Source organism: Marmota marmota, unplaced genomic scaffold, assembly GCF_001458135.2.
Source record: "Marmota marmota marmota unplaced genomic scaffold, marMar, whole genome shotgun sequence".
Taxonomy (NCBI): Eukaryota; Metazoa; Chordata; class Mammalia; order Rodentia; family Sciuridae; genus Marmota; species Marmota marmota.
Window position 1 is genome coordinate 16,872,486 of NW_026000048.1, and position 21,103 is coordinate 16,893,588.

The 21,103-nt window shown below is 34.6% G+C and overlaps 1 protein-coding gene across 18 annotated transcripts in view; it reads right to left on the reverse strand.

Annotated features, from left to right (window-relative positions):
* Window positions 1–21,103, reverse strand: part of Mllt10 (MLLT10 histone lysine methyltransferase DOT1L cofactor) — a 193,185-nt gene that overhangs the window by 39,386 nt on the left and 132,696 nt on the right. For 13 of the 18 annotated variants that reach the window (XR_007351102.1, XM_048812728.1, XM_048812723.1 and 10 more), the window contains 3 exons: window positions 17,109–17,153; window positions 16,261–16,293; window positions 10,073–10,120 (listed from right to left, as the gene is read on the reverse strand). Coding sequence is in view for 17 of the 18 variants with exons in the window: in XM_048812728.1 (XP_048668685.1) it covers window positions 10,073–10,120; window positions 16,261–16,293; window positions 17,109–17,153 (126 nt within the window). In the remaining variant the exon portion in view is untranslated. The remainder of the gene's footprint in view (window positions 1–10,072; window positions 10,121–16,260; window positions 16,294–17,108; window positions 17,154–21,103) is intronic. The other 5 variants (XM_048812729.1, XM_048812732.1, XM_048812720.1 and 2 more) reach the window with 2 other exon arrangements.

The following is a 21,103-nucleotide window of genomic DNA, read 5'->3' on the forward strand; positions in this document are numbered from 1 at the left end:
TTGGTGCTTTGGATCCATTACTGATTAAAATAAGGGTTATTTGAACACAAGCACTGCACTACCATAAAAGTCAATCTGATAACTAATATAGCTAATAAGTGACTCACAGGTGTAGTATACACAGCATGGACATGCTGGACAAAGGGATGATTATAATTCTGGGTAGGGCAGAGTGAGAGGGTGTGAGATTTTAAATTTAGGAATAGTTTATTTCTGGAAAGTTTCCAATTAATAACTTCAGACCACTGTTCACAGTGGATAACAAAAAACATAGAAAGTGAAAGCATAGATAAGGGATGACTAACTACTATCATACTTTCCTATTTTTAATAACATTTTATTGACTAACTCAATAGGACATTGCATAGTTACCTTTGTTTCATGGTTGCACGTGGTAGTGCATGCTTGTAATCCTAGATTGAGGCAGGAGGATCGCAGGTTCATGGCCAGCCTCAGCAATTTAAGACTGTCTCAAAATTTTTAAAATATTTTATTTATTTCTTGGGGGAGGGGTTTATTAGGTATTGAATTCAGGGATACTTTGGCCACTGAGCCACATCCCCAGCCCTATTCTATATTTTATTTAGAGACAGGGTCTCACTGAACTGTTTAGTACCTCGATTTTGCTGAGGCTGGCTTTGAACTCACGATCCATCTGCCTCAGCCTCCCGAGCAGCTGGGATTACAGGTGTGTACCACAATGCCTGACTGAGGACATAAATCAGTGGTAAGGCACCACTCAGTTCAATCCCCAGTACCAAAACCAAATTTTGTTATATAACATTTTATAAAACCTATGTTGCTCCTATGCCCGGACACAATAATAAATGTTGAAGATACTATGAAAAAGAAAACAGATGCTATCTTTGTATTCATGATGCTTATAAAGTACGGGTGAGATAGACATTAAATGAATAATTACACAAATATTTGTAGTATGAGGAAAAAGTGTAATGTCCTATGACTAAGAGATACCTTAATTGAGATAAGCAATACAGAGTGAATCTTTATGAAGTGCCAAATAAACTAAAAGAAAGTACTTAAAGATAATTTCTGTTGTTTTCCTGTCCAAAATTCTTCCCGATATCATCCTATTTTTCTATATAGGAAATACCCCTCCCACATTTCATACATTATTGGCCCAGGATGAACGTGGGATCCAAGCTGACACAGTCAAATTGTCTCATGAAAATTTAAATCCTAAACTCAAAAGTGTAGAAAACTGTCAGACCCAAGTTAGTCTAATAATATCATGGTAGTAAAATTAGGAGCCTCTGGATTAATATTTGTTTATCTAACCACTGAAACTACCCTTATTTCTTTCCTTCCAGAGATATGGAACAAGGGGATGAGGGTTTTCTTTTCTCTAAAATAACCATGTATATCCAATAAATCTTTTGCTTAAATTGGACAGGATTCACATCTGTGGCTTATACACCATGAATCCTAGCTGACAGCGACAGTATGGTACATTAAGCAAAGAAATCAATGCTCAATGATGGAGGTTGGGGCCGGCTTAGGTAGAGCCTTAGAACCATAAGGCTTGCTCTCTTGTGCGCGCGTGCGCCCAAAATTAAACACAGAGTTACCTTAGCACTGAACTACATTCCCAAACCTTTTTTTATTTTGAGATAAGATCTCACTAAGTCACTGAGGCTGTCCTGAATTTGTCACCCTCCTGCCTTAGTGTTTCAAATAGCTAGAATTACAGGCATATACTACCACACCTGGCCATAAAGGACTTCTTAATTTTACCCTAATGGAAAGAAAAGACTCTGTTTTGTTTCATTTTGCAACACTGGGAATTGAACCCAAGGGTAATCTACCACTGAGATACATACCAAGTCCTTTTCATTTCACTTTGAGACAGGGTTGCCCAGGCTGACCTCCAACTTGCTATCCTCCTGCCTCAGCCTACTGTTCCTGGCTCATTTCAGAGTAACCAGAAGAGTGGCATGACCAGAATAACAATTTTATAAGGTCACTGTGACTGCACTGCAGACAATGACCTGAAAATAGAATCAGGTAAGATTATTTAGTAGGTATTAAATATTTTAGACCAGAAATTTTAAATAGCTAAAATTTGATGAGAATTAATGAAGAAAGAGTCTTAAAGGACCACCAAGCTAGAGAAGCATGTTTTAAAAGCAAAATAGTAATTTAAAAAAAACACACACACTTTTAAAAGAAGGTGTTTCTAATTGGAATGTCCTAACAAATCTACTAAGAGATCAGATAAGATGAAAACCTGAAAAATATTCATTTGATGACATGAAAGCTATTCCTGACTTGACTGGAGTTGCAGCTGCAGAAGTTAGTTATCAATGGGAGAATTCCTGTATCTGACAATAGGCAGAAAGAGAACCTAAAAACCCCAATTAAAGTTACCTAAAATGAATACCTGATCCCACAAGAAAGGAAAAGAAACTCTTAAGGGTCAAAAATGAAAAGGATGGGCAGGGAATGTGGCTCAAGCGGTAGTGCGCATGCCTGGCATGCATGCGGCCCGGGTTCGATCCTCAGCACCATATACAAAGATGTTGTATCCGCCGAAAAAAAAAATAAATATTAAAAAGATATTCTCTCTCTCTCTCAAAAAGAAAAAAAAATTTTTTAAAAATGAAAAGGCAACTTAAAGTCTGCTGACTACCCTATAGGAGTCATCCTGTCTCAGTAAAATATGAGCTTTCGTTTCAGTGCCCACAAGGAAAAAGAGATGAGACCTTGATCTTCTAATGGATGGAAGATGGAAACTGATGAGACCCTATTTATATAGCTGAGACTTTCAAAGGGCCATACTTTCAATGGAAGAGTAGGTTCTCTCTCTCTCTCTCTCTCTCTCACACACACACACACACACACACACAAAATCCCACACCAAAAACCATAGCATAGGGAGAAAATAAAGAAGTTTGTCAAATTTGATCTATACTTCGGATACTTTGGTGAAAATCTGCCCTTAGGTACAAGATGTGAATTGAGAAGAATGTGCCTGGTTTAGTAAACAAAAAATGAAATGAATGTGAGAAAGGGTCAGATGGGAAAGCAAGCACCACACCTCTATAAAAGGATATATGCTCAGCCACACTAAAAAGTGAATCACGATCCTACATTAGAAAACATGGAACAATCCCCATAATGACATATAAGCAGACAAAAATAGACCCCCCTTTAAGAACCTTAGAAAATAGAGGTGGTGGGCTGGGGATGTGGCTCAAGCCGTAGCGTGCTCGCCTGGCATGCATGCGGCCCGGGTTCGATCCTCAGCACCACATACAAACAAAGATGTTGTATCCACCGAAAAAAAAAATAAATATTAAAAAATTCTCTCTCTCTCTCTGTCTCTCTAAAAAAAAAAAAAGAAGAAGAAGAAAAGAAAATAGAGGTGGCAAATAAAAATCAAATGGTAAAAAATTTTAAATGATTAAGAACCTAAAATGAGGAATGAAAATGAGAAAGGAACCAGGAATACCTTGCTGTGGTAGGCAGAATTCTAAAGACTTCCCCTACAAATTTCCCATTCCCTGGTTATTTAATCAAACATTAGTGTAGGTATGGCTGGAAGAAATTTTGCAGATTAAAATAAGAAAACCAGCCGGCTGACCATGAAATAAGATGCAATATGAGTCTTTAAGAACCAAAAGGAGGGCTGAGGTTGTGGCTCAGGGGTGGAGTGCTCACCTAGCACGAGTGAGGGTTGGGTTCGATCCTCAGCACCACATAAAAATAAATAAATAAAATAAAGGTATTGACAATTACAACTAAAAAAAAAAATTTTTTTTTAAAGAAGAAGAACCAAAAAGGAGAGCAGAAGTGTCACTGAAAGATATGGCAAAAGAAAAGAGAAATGCAGCAGATTGGGAAATCAGAAAGATTGTGTGAGAAGAATCTACCTGGCCTTCAACTAGCTCTAAAATGTAGAAGGGTAGCCTTCTTGCTAAAAACCAGTAAGAAAATCAAAACCTCAGTCCTACCCTGCAGAGAAGAATCTGCCAAGAACTAGCATGAACTTGGAAGAGGCTTCTTTCTGGAGCTCCCTGGCCAACACCTTGATTTCAGCTATGTGAAACTCTAAACAGAAAAATCAGCCCGCTCAACCCAATCTACTTATAAAATAAATGAAAGCTAATAAATATGTGTGCTCTTGAGCTGCTACATATGTGGTAATTTTTTTTAATGGAAGCAATAGGAAACTAATATATTTGCATGCAAGAAAGCAAAGAATCATTCAAAGAATAACAGGAATGTGTCAAAAGGACATGGAATTTGTTCAAGTGCTCCTATTGGCAAAAACTGTGAACAATTTCAGTTTCAGTTTCATAATAAATCATGAGGGCTACATTATAAATATGCTAATCTGTAAGTTCACACTGAAAGATGAGCAATGGGATTTTTACATAGTCCCACAGTTTATTCCACAAAATAATTACTACTTATAAAGGGAAAAAAAGAAAACCTTTACATTGGAAAAACCTGATTGTGTGCCATCTGTTAATATGCAATAAAAAGATCATTTCTATGATATTCTGCCTCAAAAACATAATCTAAATTTTTAAAACATGAATCTAATTTTAAAAATCCAAAATTTAATTGGTCATCTTCAAAAATATTAACATAACCATTCAAAAAGACTAAATAGTAGTTGTCGCATTTATACTTTCAATATTTCTATACACTTGAGATTGTTTAAAAACAAAAATATTTTTAGATGTGGAAAAGAACTACATACTTAAAAAAAAAAAAAGAAAAGAAAAAAGAAAGAAAGAAAGAAAAGAAAACCAAACTAGGCCCATTTTAAAGGGGACCCCAAAGAATTTCTAAAGTTGAAAAACAAATTTTTTTCCTCAACAATCAGGTGAAACAATTAATTAAACAGAACTAAAAGCAGGGCACATGCCTGTAATCCCAGCTACTCAGGAAGATGGGGCAAAGTGGATCAAGATGACAGCCTGGGCAAGTTGGTGGGACCTTGTCTCAAAATAAAAAGGACTGGGGATATATCTCAGTGGTAGAGCATCTCTGAGTTCATTCCCCATGGGGATGGGGGACAGTGGGAAACAGAGCTAAAGACACGATTACCAAATTAATTAAAAATAGAAAATAACCCAATCCAGAACAGATAGAGAAATGGAAAATATAAAAGAGAGCTTAAAAAACATAAAGGGCAGAAATAAACTCCAATTGTGTCTAACAAAAATTCCATACAGTTTTTTAGACTGGAAAAAATGAGATAAAGTACCGGGCGTGGTGGTGCACGCCTGTAATCCCAGTGACTCAGGAGGCTGAGGCAGAGGATCATGAGTTCAAAGCCAGCCTCAGCAAAAGTGAGGCATTAAGCAACTCAGTAAAAAACAGGGCTGGGGATGTGGCTCGGTGGCTGAGTGCCCCTGAAGTCAATCCCAAGTACCAAAAAAAAAAAAGGGGGGGGGGTGGAAACAGTGATTTGTAAAGTATGATGGTGAAGATTGTGTCCAGAATTGAAGAAAGAAATCAGGAAGCACAAGAAGTCCCAAGAAGAAAAAAGTCACACACAGACATGTCACACAAACAAAGAAGGGATCTCAAAGGATCAGTGGCAGAAGTTTCCAGGCAGACAATAGGAATGCAGGATCAAAAGAATTTGGGGTTGGGGTTATTTGTTTGCTTGTTTGCTTGCTTGCTTGTTGTTTGTCATTTCTTTGGTGCTGTTGTTTTCAAGATGAAAGAGAGAGTAAAGTATGATTAGAAGCAGATAGGGAAAAGAGAGAATCAAGAAACTAAAATGACAAAGTCTGCAAGAAGGCAGAAAAAGACGAAATTTAAAGCGCACTTAAAGACTAGCATTTGAGGGGCTGGTGTTGTGGCTCAGTGGTAGAGCCTTTGACTATAAACATGACTCAGTGAAAGTAAAGATATGTATAATATTAATCTCATTTGCAGAATTGGGTTATAAGAAGACGAAATTTTCTGGTAGTAGGAGGAAAAGACAGATCTAATATATTAGGGATGGGGAAGGAAAAGTAGGTGGAATTCAAAATACATCAGTGAGCCAGGCAGGGTGGCATATGCCTTTAATCCCAGTGGCTCGGGAGGCTGAGTCAGAAGGATCAGCCTCAGTAACAGCAAGGCCATAAGCAACTCAATGAGACCCTGTCTCTAAATAAAATACAAAATAGGGCTGGGGATGTGGCTCTATGGTTGAATGCCCCCGAGTTCAATCCCTGGTACAAATAAGTGATGGCAGAAAGTAAAAGTTTACTAAAGTATATTAACATTACAAAGTAATTTAAATGTCAACTGAGGTTATCATGAATCTATAACAATATAAATCTGTGTGATTTTTTTTTCTTTACAAACACAGGTAAGTATAAAAGTATGGGTAGTCACATTAATGAAAGAATACCTGAATTAAGAGATGAGACATACCGAAATAAACAATAATCATTAAATTCAAACATGAAACATCAAGAAATGCAATGATTCCTTTTGCTGTTGCTTAAGTTTAGGGAAGTGAAAGAAAGATTTAGGAAGGGAGAAAGTGCCAACTAAAGTGAAAAACAATCTTATTAGATCTGGGTGTAGTGCCTGCTATAGTTTGGATTCCCCCCCCCCACTTTCTTTTCACTGGTGAATTATAATTATGTATAACAGTAGGCCTCACTGTAATATATTTTTTACCTGCACATAGCATAAACTGGTCTACTACAATCTACTACAATCCCCCATATCTCCTCTTCTCCTCTCTCCTATAGTTTGCATCTTAAATGTCCCCCAAAGACCCAGGTATTAAAGGCTTGCTCCTCAGGGAGATGCTACTGGGATTTTAAAATGCTTAAGAGGTAGGACTTAATAGGAGGTCGTTAGGTCACTGGTCATTAGGTCGTTACGTCCAGTGACCTAATTGGGGAAAATGGGACCCCAATTCTTTCTCTTCTCTCTTTGGATTCCTGGCAACAAAATGAGTGGCATACTCTGCCCCATGTCCTGCCATGATATGCTGCTGCCTTGCCACAGGACCAAAAGCAAGAAGCCAACCAACCGGAGACTGAAACCTTCAAAACTGAGCCAAAACAATCCTTTTCTCTTTATAAATTTATTGTCTCAGTTATTTGTTATTCTGACAGCTAAGTGTCCTAGAAATGTATCACAGATACATTTCCAAGTTGCTAGACAAACTTCCTAAATATCACTTGATTATCAAATCCAGGAAATGCTACAAAAAATGAGTGTACTCTTCGAATTACTAGTACTTTCAATTCTTTGCTATGACAAATACTTCTGTAACCTTTATTATGTACACTTCCCTGTGACAAAAGTTTTTTTTTTGTTGTTGTTTTTTTTTTTTGGTCTATTAATCCTTTTAGACTTTTTCTTCCCAAGGAAACTTCCAAAACTATTAGTTCGTTTAGAATTCTCCATCTTTAAACACTTTAAAATTTTTCTGCCAGGGCTGGGGATGTGGCTCAAGCGGTAGCGCGCTCGCCTGGCATGCGTGCGGCCCAGGTTCGATCCTCAGCACCACATACACACAAAGATGTTGTGTCCACCGAAAATTAAACAATAAAAATTATTAAAAAAAAAAAAAAATTTTTCTGCCAGATACAGTGGTGCACAACTATAATCCCAGTGACTCAGGAGGCTGAGGTAGGAAGATCACAAGTTCAAAGCCAGCCTCAGCAAGTTAGTGAGGCCTAAAGCAACTTAGTGAAACCTTGTCTTGAAGTAAAAAACACAAAGGGCTAAGGATGTGGCTCAGTGCCCCTGGATTCAATCCCTGGTACCAAAAAAAAACAAAACTAAATTTAATTTAAATTAAATACATATTCCTTCAATGTCTAGATGAAAAATTTTCCACTCTTTCCATTGGCACTGTATGGACGGTTTCAATCTAAGACTTTATATTTAACTTTACTTCCATTATTTCTTTGAATATTTCCTCCTCTCCACTTTTATTTTTTCCCCTCCTGGGGATTCTATTATCTGGATTCTATTTTTGTCTTCTATATTATTACAAAGTCTTTATTTAATGTATACATGCATCTTTTGTCCTTTTCTTCTTTCTAGGATTTCCTTCATCTAATTTGCCCCTTGATTACTTTGTTCCTTGGCTACCTATATTCATTGTTATTATTTCATTTATTGTGTTTTCTGCTTCCACTGCTAAAGTTTTTAATACTAAGGTTTCTACTGTTTCTTTTTAATACTTTGTTTCAAATTACTATTCTCCTTTTGTATCTTTTATTACACTTGTTTCTTTTCTTTTTAAAAAGGGCATGGATGCACACACCTGTAAACCCAGAGACTCAGTAGACTGAGGCCAAAGGATTACTAATTGAAGGCCATCCTTAGCAAACAAATGAATCTTCCCAAAGAACAGGTTGTACTGTCTTATTTATCAACTCAAATACTTCTAACTTCTTGACCTAGTAGCCAAGGCTGTGATTTCTCAAATATTTCATATCAAATATAATTATCACTGTCACTTTACAGCCTGTGTATTCTCAGGTCAGTGCCACTGGCTTGTACTAATTATATACCTGAGACTGGGGAGTCCAGCTGTCACCCTATCTCTAATAGCTAAATTCTACACATTCTTTAGGAATCAAGTTAAATCAATCTCTCTCCCCCTCCCCCTCCTCCTCCCTCTTCCTCTCCCCCTCCCTCTCCCTCTCTTTCTTTTATTGGTGCCAGGGATTGAACCCAGGGGGTGCGTGACCACATTTCCAGCCCAGCCCCTTTAATTTTTTTTATTTTGAGACAGGATCTAAGTTGCTTACTAAATTGTTGAAGCTGATCTTGAACTTTCAATCCTCCTGCCTCAGCCTCCTGAGTCTAGTTGCTGGGATTATAGGTGTGTGCCACTGAGCCTAGCAAATGATAAAATTCTTTAGACATCTCATTCCTTCAGTAGAAAGTAATTTTCCCTCACTCCGAACTTCTTTTGTACTATAGAGATCATTAAAGATGCTTTAATTACATCCCCTGAAATTGCTATTAAAAAACATATTTATCTTCCATTTTAAGAAATTATTACTTTTGGTACTGGGGATATAACCCAGGGGCACTTTACCACTGAGCTACATCCCCAGCCCTTTTTATGTTTTAGTTTTAGACTAAGTTGCTTCGGGCCTTGTGAAATCACTGAGGCGGGCCTTGAATTTACAATTCTCTTGTGTCAGTCTCCTGAGCCGCTGGGAATAAAGGTGTGTGCCTGGCTCTTCCTTTTAGATTGTGTACTTCCTACAGGCAGGGTTCATCTGTGGTATATCCTTATTTCCATAAAGTGACTAATGATCTTACACGTAGAAAGAATTTAATATATACTTCTCAAATTAAAAAAAAAAAAAAACACAGGCTGGAGTGGTACAGCGCTTGCTTAGCACATGTGAGGCACTAGGTTCAAACCTCAGCAACACAAAAAATAAATAAATAAAACAAAGATATTGTGTCCACCTACAACTAAAAATATATTTTTTAAAGAAAATCTCTTTTGCTTTTAAAAAAAAAGAAAGATGAAAAACACAGTAAGCCAGTCTTGAGAAGGAAAGTTGCATATTGCAAGTTTTCAAAGCCTGCAAGATTAGTGTTGTCTGTATATGAAAACTAACAATTTTAGGGAAAGAGATGGAACAGATGCATATATTAGCTGCATAGGAGTAGTGAATTCCATTCTCTAGTTCAGAATATACATGCTCATTCTCAACTGATCCAAAATTTTCTGAAAAACACATTAAAGAATTAGAGAATTATACAAATAAAACAATAAGATCTCATATTCTTTCCTTCTTATGACATTATGTAGAAAGCACCCTTAATAATTAAAGACCTAGGCACCTAGACTCTTATGAATAACAATTTTATTAATTCTAAAACCCATCTATTATGTCTTAAAGTTATATAACAAATCCAAACAATAAGAACATGATAACACAGTTCATCCCACCTACCATCCAAGATTATGGGTAAATCCTTTCCAGGCTTCATCTTTCTATCTACAGATCCCTAGCACTGCTTAATCTAGGAAGATTACTAAGATACCCTAAGATTATTTTACGTTATTACATTTAAAACCATGCTTCAGATTGGTACATACCTATGAATTTAAGTTCCTGCTTTGTTAGTGGAGAACTGTCATCTCTGTCTGAAGAAAAGACACACTTTAATTTCTGATATTTTTTTTAATCACAGTTTCTAAAAACTACCATGAAAGATACTGAGAAACTTCAGAAATTATTGGGGTGGGGGGTGTCCAATAAGGTTAAAGTAAAAAAAAAAAAAAACCACAATGTGAATTTCAAGTCATTAGCAGCATTCTAAACATAAGGGATTGTTAATGCATTACCACATAATTAATTTAAAAGAATCTCTCATATAATTCCTTTCCCTTTATATTACTTTCTTTACTGAATAAGGCCTCCTTTGAAGTTTAATGAGACACTCACAAATTCATTTTTCTTTATAGCAGTTAATGTGCATATTGAAATATAATCTTCTCCTCAGTGGTTAAGTCAACAACTGAAGTGATAAACACAGTAAGATATTAACATAAACAGTCTTTGAAGCCTATTTTCCAGGAATCGATAGTGACAGAATAATGTGGAAACGGGAGTCTTATCTATAATATATGTCTTCTACTACTCAGTAGCAAGATTGTATAGTATTGGCTGAATTCTTTGCTACACAGGCTTAATCATGACCCTGCCCGTAGCTTAATACCATTCCATTATGTGTTCTGTCACCCTCGAACTCATATAGCTCTATCTTATATCTTAGAACTTCTATTAATCAACATATCTCTATTCATTTTAGATTGTGATTAAAGAGAGCAATTCAAAGTTTTAACTTTCTTTCAGGTAACTCTTCCAGGTTTCATTCCAAACCTTCTACCAGTGTTCTTTGCAACCTTTTAACATACTCAAGGTCTAGATTCCATTTCCCCACTAATTAACTCTTATTGAATGATTCACAATTCATGGACATTTGAACAACCTTAGAGGGCTGGGTTTTCGCTCGGGGGCAGAATGCTTTCCTAATAAGTCTGCCCTGGTTCAATCTCCAGTACAGGGGCCTGGAGGGAGGGGAAAACTTAGCACTTGTAATATCCTGGGATATGATGATTTATTGTGTAAGTGTAAAGCATATGGGGGTGTGGCTCAGTGGTAAAGCAGCTCTGAGTCCAATCCCCACTACCAAAAGAACAAAATTAAAAACTGTAATATTTCTATACATATTACTTATTTCATAATCATTACAAGTATTTAAATGTATCTAAATGAAACAGAGAAGTTAAATTTATAGCTTATTAGTACCATGAAATCTGTACTCTCTTCGTCAAAACTGTCTAATTTCTAAGGCACCACCACAAAATCAAATACTGCTTCACCCCTCATATTGTTTTTTTTTTTCAAATATATTTAAGTGACTATTTGCCTTTCCAAACTGCCTTCGAATAAGTTAACAAAGTTCCTAAAAGATTTTTGCGTTATATATCTCAAACGATCCTACTTTTTAAAAATATGTTTTGTTGTGGTGTGTTTGTGTGTTATGCTGCAGATGGAACCCAGGGCCTTGTGCATGCCAGGCAACAGCTCTACCTTTGTGCTATATATTTCCAGTCCATCTGCTTTCTTTTTATTTTGCTGGCTCAATAACTTTAACATTATTTATTTAACTTTTAAGTTCCTTAAACTTCTCTCAGCATCTAAAATTTATCCCACTGTGTCTCATTTGATCAGGATGTATCTAAGTATTTTTCTTTGTATTGATTAATTTTTCTCAGAGAGGATCTTAGAACCATCAAATCAAGATGTTTGCTTGAAATGCAATGTCTGTGACTATTTTTTTCAGAACAAGTTTCAGCAAATAAAATTTAATTTTATAAAGTTCTATATAAAACACAATACATCAAATGCTAGAGAGTAAATGATAAAAACCAACCAAAATCTTAACTGTCTAATAAAACAGTTTTTAAGTTCACAATTTAAGATAAATATAACCAAGATATAAATTACAGAAACAAATAATTGTCAGGAAGAATAACGGAGATAGACTGAAGAAAATAATAGAACACCATTACAAAAATATTTAAAAGAATGTTAATTCTAGAAACATGAATGAAAAGAAAAACTTAGATAAAACTGTGCTACTTTTACTAAATGCTATTTGATACAAATACAACCAAAATCTAAACCACACATATTGCAGAGAATAGTATATTAAAAAAAAAAAAACTATAAGTAGCTTACACTGATACTAGTTGGATAAAAGAGATAAGACTGGAAAATCAGGTAAGAGCCAGATTATGAAAAACTTCATATGCCATACTAAAGACTTTGAATTTTATCCTTTAAGTACTAGAAAATCCTTTAAGACAGTGTGAAATGGTGTGGTTTGCATTTTTAAAGTATTTTGTTTGCTTGCTTTTTTTTTTTTTTGCAGTAGTGGGGATTGAACCCAAGATCTCATGCATGTTAAGCAACTGCTCTTCCCCTGAGATACATTCCCATCCTTTTTATTTTGAGACAGGTTGCCCGTGCTGGACTCAAAGTTAGAATCCTCCTGCCTCAGCCTCTTGAGTTGAGTAGCTGGAATTAAAAGAGTTATTTGCTACAGTGCCCACTCTGGTTTGCATTTTAGATAGAACATCAATTTGCCAAGCATCTAGAGAAGGGATTAGTTAATGGTGTGAAGTTCAAGAAGTTGCTGAAAAAAGTTCAGATGACAAATCATGTTCTACTTTACCAAGCAGAGGCAGTGAAAAGAGGAGAAAAAAGTAAACTGATAAATAATAGGAAAAATGTTTTTAAAGAAATGATCAAGAAAATAATGAGAGTTTAGATTAACTTTCTAGTGTATGTCTGGTTTCAGTGGCTGAGTACCATAGAGAGATGAGAAATACAAGAACACAACAAATTAGAGAAGAAAATAAGAACTAAGGATTATTAGTATTTTGGAAATTTGAGTCTAGAATTTTAGGAGAAAGTCTACTTAGGAGGCACAGATTTGGAGAGCTAATGAATACAGATGACAGCTGAAGCTGAAGGACATATATTTTCTGAGCCAGGTACAGTAGTTTACTTGTACTCCCAGCTCTTTTAGGAGATTGAGGCAGGAAGACTTCTAGTTTGAGGCCACCCTTGGCAACATAGCTAAAGTGTCTCCAAAAAAAAAAAAAAAGAAAGAAAGAAAGTGGTAGAACACTTGACTGGGTTCACAGTTCTGGGGGTGGGATAGCAGCAGGGAGTAGCGGGGAATATGTTTTCCAATGGAATGTGAATGGGATAAGAAAGAGGAGAAAACACTAGGGGAAAAAACAATTAAGGAATAGGCACAGGCATCATAAAAGACCTATTTTCATTTAGTTTTATTTTTTGGTACCAGGGATTGAGCCCAGGGGTTAGCCATATTCCCAACCCTTTATTAATTTGGAGACAGGATCTCAATAAGTTGCTGAATCTGGCTTTGAACTTTCCATCCTCCTGCCTCAGCCTCCCATTCCACTGGGATTATAGGCATGTGCCACCTCACCCGGCATTAAAAACAAACAAACAAACAAAAAAAAAACCCTACTTTTAGAAAGAACACTGATCTCAATCAACAACCTAACTTTTCTCCTTAAGAAACTAGAAAAAGCAAACTAAACCAATGTAAACAGAGAAGGGGAAATAATAAACATTAGAGCAGAGATTAATAAAATTAGGAAATGATAAAACAAAATCACAAGTTGGTTCTTACATCAAAATTGACAAATCTTCAGAAAAATGAAAAACTCAAATTACTAAAATCCAGAATAAAAGGAGGTTATTAGTACTATTCTTACCAAAAATAAAAAGGATAATAAGAATACTATGAATACCCATATGCAAAGTAATTAAGGCATTATAGATGAAATGGGCAAATTCTAATAAACATGAAAAGATAGAAACTCAGAATGAACCCAAAACAAATAAAAAAGATTGAGTCTGTAATAAAATTTCCTCAGTCTAATAAAGGGCACCTAGGAAAAACCCACAGCCAACATATTTATGATTAGAAACTGAAAGCTTCCTCTGTAGAAGAAAGGAAAATACAAGGATATGTACTCTCACCAATTCCAGTCAACATTATATTGAAACTGGGAAAGGAGGAAATGAGGAAATGTTTGATAGGTATATCATTTCAATATTGCAAAATAGAAAGATTCTAGATATCTGCTGTACAACAACTTTAAAATTTTTAACATTACATAAACATTAAGATCAAGTACGAAATTATAGGCAGATAGGAGCAAGAAGTTCTGCTGTACTACTGAAGAGTAAGGTGACTATAGAAAACAATAATGTATTATACATATCAAAAAGCTAGAAGAAAAGATTTTGAAAAGTTTGTACCATTAAAAAAAAAATGATGTTTGGGGAGCCAGATATGTTTAATCTGACTTAAACATTATATAACATATACAGATACTAAAACATCACATTACTACATTAATAAATAGGTTAAATAAATTAATATTATAAAAATAATATCAGTAAATCTTTAAAATTTTGAGTTTTAGAAGATTGTGTCTGAAATAGTATTATCAAGTGCTTGTCAACTGTCCTGTTGAATTAATACAATCTAGTACTTTTGTCAGTGAAAGATAACATCAAAGGATGTATGTCAGTTCATTCACAATTGTTCCCTATGATGTTTATTTTCCTTTAAACTCTATCAGGGCCTCTAATATTTTATCAATTAAAGAACAAGACTAAATGTATCTATACAACTAAAAAAGATGTTAAATTTCTTCAGATTTTATACTTCTCTACCCCAAAATGTTAACATGTTTGTTCTCAAGAATATGCTCAATCCCTTTTTCCTCAGAAGCTCCTTGTTATTCATTATCTAAGCCTGTAAGTTACAGGCTATATAGGGCAGCAAAAATTATAAATAAATGTATTAACAAAATGATCACTTACAAATTTTCCACTTTGACTGCCCACACCCTTAAAGCAATGAAACAGCATCTATGGATGCTCATTTTGCCTTCGGTTTCTTGTTTACTGTTAACCCAAACACAATGCCAATTGGCCACAAATTAAACTACATTAGCAAAATATGCAATATTTCATGAAGTCACAGAAAATGTACCTGAAAAATTACTGGAGTCATATACAATCTTGAAGAAATAAAATCCTTTTAGTTTGTTTTACCCTTCTCTAGACTTTTTATTAAATCAAATTTTACTAAAATCTTTGAGAGAGAAATTAAAGTCTGAAGAAATATTTCTCATAGTTAATAAGAAAGTGGTTATTTCTTAAATTCATTGTATAAAGGAGAAATTCTTAAAATAACTTTAAATACTGTACTTGAAGAAAAAGCAGCTTAGATTCAAGTTAATAGTGCAATTAAATGTGTTTTTAACAAAAAAAAAAGAAAAAGAAATAAAATCAACAAAGGGAGACACTAGATTCAAAAAAGGAGTATTTTTGAAGCTTAAAGGATGAAGGAAGGTGCTTGGGGAAGCTAAAGAAATCCTACCACATTTTTACAAGATTGATCCTCATTATAATTCACAAAAATGTGGGGCTCTGGCTGTGGCTCAGTGGTAGAGCGCTTGCCTTGCATGTGTGAGGCACTGGGTTTGATCCTCAGTACTACATACATACATACATACATACATACATACATACATAAAATAAAATAAAGATTGTGTTATGTACAATTTTAAAAAATTTTTAAAATTGCACAAAAATGAGAAGTGACAGTATTTGCCTTATATGCTGATTCAGAATTCATCCCAGGAAAACATGCAACTCCACCATAAAACCTGAGTCAAACTAGATACAATTTAAAAGGCTGTCTCCAACCTACACACTAAGTAAAAAATAAGAGCACATAATAAAAGTATACAATTCATTAATAAATCAAAATTCCAAAAAACAGAATTCACATTCAATGGGGGTGTGATGTAGCAAATTCCTAATGTAGATATTAATTACTAACTGCCCTGGCAAGAGATAACTCAAAAGAACTAGAAAAACTATTTGCATACGTAAAAAAACTTTCAGAAACTTAACACTATTATCATTCTGCCACACAGAAAGACAATAAAAGCCAAACTGATGAGCTACATTGACCTATCATCCTCCTATAGGCAATCTACAAAGTTTTCACTGAGGTGTTGAACAACTGACTCACCACACATCCCTGGGTTTCATATAATCAATAGAACATGCTAGCTTTCAATTGGAATTATCTACAAAAGGCAACCTTTATAGGGATAAATCAACCACCAAAGAAGAGTCTAATAAAACTTACCATTGTGTATTGCATTCAGCAACTCTGAGAAAGCTTTTAAGTGAGGAAAAAAGGACTTCAGGTTAAGATCATTTTCAAATACACAAAAGAAATACATAGGCACAGACTACATCAGAATAATAAAATTTCATTAAGTCTCTCATGTATTATTTGCTTGAACTATTACAACTTCAAGCATCACTCAGTTTTTACATAACAAAGATTTCTAAATACTGTATTCCATTTGCCAATATATTACATGCTAAACTGAGATGCTAGATTTATTGCCTTTATGGTAACAATTTCCTTAGTGTAATAAATATATATCTTTATATATAAATATATACAATCTTTAAATCATTTTTTAAAATATGTCAATGTCTTGATAAAAATGCATCTCTATAAGTTGTAATTCTATACAGGTAAATCTACAGTAGGACACGTACAACAGTATTTATTACAATGAAAAATCTAACCCTATCAAACATTCTCATTTCCCAACCTTCAGTATAAGAAGTCACAACATGTGCAGAATCTAAGGCAATGCACAAATACTGAAAATTTTTATTAGTATTAAGACTAATAGAAACCAAAATACTGAAAATATTTTATGAAAGGGCAGAAGTCACAATTCTACAATGGAAGTATTTTATTAAAAGGCCAACAATAACTTAAATTTGCCCACAATTTGACTGTAATACAATTTTGAACATAAGACAAAGCTGTTATCTTTGTAGAAGAAACAAATCTATTAAAAACTATATTTTGAAAAATAAAACTCAGAGGTTCAAAGGTAGACAAATATACTAGAAAAAGCACTAAAGTAAGAGTCAAAAAGCCAGGGTTACCAACCCAGTTGGACAACTTACTAGTTGTTGGACAAGCTCCATCATGCCGATACTGCATGGAAATTTCTGTTGGGAGGGAGGAGAAAGAAATCAGCAAAGAAGTTGCCAGTGACTCAAAGGGAGAATAAGAAACAGACCAGAAAAACGTGGGGAATCCACCTTAAAGTCTAGCTAAGTGGGTCAAACCAAACTGCAGGAACAAAAATTTAAGCTAACAGGATATGAGAGGAAGAGAACCAAACATAATGGAATTTTCACAAATTTATTGTATGTAACAAAGGTAAGGAAAAGGCAAAAAGGCTTATAAACAAAACTGTATAAAAAGTATCTGATAACAAATGACTTCATTAATGAGAGAATAGTTAGCAACAAGATACGCTAATGCACTTTAGATAATTCATTAGATGGCAACAATTTATCAAAAACAGTTTAATACTGTAGCTGACTGGAAATTACAATTTAAGAATTATAATTAGTTTATACATAAACAAAGCCATGACTTATACAACAGTATAAAACTCATTAAATTACACTTAGTTCACTTCCTTATACCTTTTATTTTTGACAAAAATAGTGAATAAATGAGATATTACTCTTACTCTTTTATTCCACCCAAATGAGGAAAACAAGCAGAGTGACCTGAAACAATAAAACAATGCTTAAAAGTAAGAGCTGCTCAGAATATGGAAAATAAATTTCAATATGGCATGCTAAGGGAAAAATAAATGATAAAACCAAGATCAAGATAGTGAGTAACTCAAAAGATCTGGTTTGCTAGGAAGAACTGATAGTCCCTTAAAATTAACACTTGGCAAAAAGTTATATTAAAGGGATAGCTGGGAATTCCCTGGATATCACTTAACCAAAAGATGCCCCTTAGGAACTGTATGTACAAGAGAGGTTCCCAGAGCCATCACTCACACATCTGCCAACATATGTTCCTCATAAATCTAGTCTAACCATGTCCACCCTGAGTAACTTGAGGTAGAAAGAAAGACAAAGCAAGGTAAAAACAAGCCAGCACACACCTGTAATCACTGTAATATTTGAAAAAAAAATTATGTGAAATGCAGTTTTAAAAATTCAAACATTTAGTCCAGTTCAGAACAATCATCTAGAAACAATTTAGGCTCTGGCTTAACTCCTTCCCAGTTGACACTCAAAAATGAGACATCGTGTGGAATTCTCCATCTTAATGCCTCATTAAAAAATATAATACTAGTAAGATTTAAAAGGGTAGGTAGCTGCTGAGGTGTTTGACATTGTCCATTATAGAAAAAATAGCAGCTGTTTGGAATGGTGATGAAAAATAATCAAAGGACATTCGTAATAGCAGAAGTATTTTAGTGATAGGAAAAAACCCTGAAATATGGCTAATCTGGCCTTTGATCTAGCACTTCTATAATTGTTGTTGTTATTTTGGTACCAGAGATTGAACCCAGGGGCACTTAATCTTGGAGCCACATTCCCAGCCCTTTTTATTTTTTGAGACAGGGTTCTCATTAAGTTGGCCAGGCTGGCCTCAAATTTGAATCCTTCTGCCTCAGCCTCCTGAGTTGCTGAGTTTACAGGCATGTGCCACCATGCCTGGCCTGGTCAATTTAGCACTTTTACAGAAAGGCAACCGTGGTATAGCACTAACAAATACTCCAATCGTCAAAGACCAAAATAAAATCAGGGAATTTTCCAAAAGAACAAATTCCAAGTTATATCCTAGACTCAGCAGTACATAATGTGCTATATAATTTTCATTTATGACCCTAGATAATCAAGGTTTGTAAAATTGTGAACTTGAGTCAGTAAGATACATTTAATATTATGTTCACAAACTGCCCATAATCCTTGTCTTCATTAAGAGAGTTTATTGAACTAATATCTGTATCTTTATAATTCCCTTATTTGCTTACAGAATCAATACCACTAATGGAACTACTTTACCAGGGAAATACTTTTCAGTTTTATTTTACCAACCTAAATAGAAATGATATAGAAGTATGTTTAGTAAGGAAACTGACAGTTCTAAGGGCTCATACTAAAACTCTCTAACCTTTAATTTCAGTAAAAGTTATAACAACTTGTTCTATAAAATTGATCTCAATCAAGAGAGCATATTTCCAAAATCTCCTTTAGTAGCAGTTATCACCACTAAAGAGTCTCACCCCTGAAATACATTTCCAAATAGCTTATCTTAGGAACAATATGGCAGGCAGTGCTATCTATATTTAACAACTTAAGTCTTAAGAGTTTTAAAAATGGTGAATTACATTCTTTGAAAAGAAACAGTACACTGCAAGAAAAGAAGTTAATACTAAATATGTTGACCTCTTGTCATTTGAAGAATGAGATGTTTCTCAGAGAAAATAATATCCTGATTTTTGTTTAGAAAAAAAAATATTGCAGAACTTTCACTTTAGTAAATCATAAATTCTTATAATATAATATAGTGAAGATAAACTGGAAAGAGGAAAAGGATAAGTTCAGCATGTTAACTCTTCCAAATGCTACAGTACTGATTTTCAAAAGACTGGGTACCTAATTGTTCGGGTACCAAAAAAATATCTGTAGGAAGAAATTTAATCAAAATCTTAATATAATCTAGAAGCCAAAACGTGAACAACCTATAGCAGTCTCTCAAAACAAAATACTAATAATCATTTTGTACAAGTCATTGTAAAACAATAGGTCATTTATCAGGGTGTACTTAAATTCTAATGAAAATGTTACAATCCAAACCCTTTAATCAGATAAAATCCCTATAAACTTCTTATTTGATCAAGGAGTTTCTATTCTAATTTTATCTAGAACTTCTAGAATAAATATCTACACTCTACTACAATTAGAACCCGTTATGATGGGATTCTGATTGTTGTTAAAAGTCATGCTTTTAACAATACCAAGAGATAATCACATTATTAGAACCTGATTCTACTTATGTTTTATGTCCCAGTATGATAAAATAGGAGAAATAGTAATACTAACAGCAGCTGTCCTACCTGGAATGAACTATTGAACTACAGTACCTAAAAGTAAGCGTTCTTTAGAAACATTTAAGTGCTCAAACATAGGCTATTACCATTACTATAAGCTAAATGAGGCAAAAGTTTTGGTAAGTTACCAAAATTAAGCCCAGAATGCTTATCGTAGGAGAAAGACCACTGTTGGGTGATTATTTATTCAGCCTGTGGAATTCAACTCTCCATGAAACCATCCTACCCTATTTAACCAATATTACCTCCAACTATGCTAAAAACTCAAGCTTCTTATTCCTATTAGGCTTATACCCTAAACATACATTTACTTCCTCTTCTGATAATATTGCTGAACTTCATTTCGTACTATTCTGAAGGAAAATTCAATCTCTTTGTGTTTTTTTTCAAACTTAATAATACTTCTTATCCTCATAGACTATGATGCTATACCAAAAGCCTTAAAAATAAAATAGTTTAACTTGCAGCCTAACGATAGACACTTGCAAGATCAAGAACAAAAATCACATGGGATACCATTACCCATATGATATGCATTCAGTGCTTAGTACTAGTAGTATTCTTTTTTTTTTTTTTTAAGACATGTTTAGTATTTATTATCTTCAAAGCACTATGTTGGCAGTAGGGATAGAGCAATGAACATGACAAACATAACAGAACAAGTATTAGAGTGGATGTTATGTTATAACATCATGCCAACATGTGCTTACAAGGGTCGTCTCTATCATTACTAAATTATCAACTTACTTGACATTAAAGCAAATCATTCTTATAGAAGGAGTATCATAAAAACAATTTTGGGGGTGGCAGGATTCTGGGGATTGAACCCAGAGGCGCTTAACCACTGAGCCACATTCCCAGCCCTTTTAATTTCTTATTTTGAGACAGAGTCTCACTAAATTGCTGAGGCTGGCTTTGAGCTTATGATCCTCCTGCCTCAGACTCCCTAGTTGCTGGGATTATAGATATGTGCCACTGTGTCTGGCATGAAAACAATTTTTGATAATGCAGTGCACAGTAGACATTTCC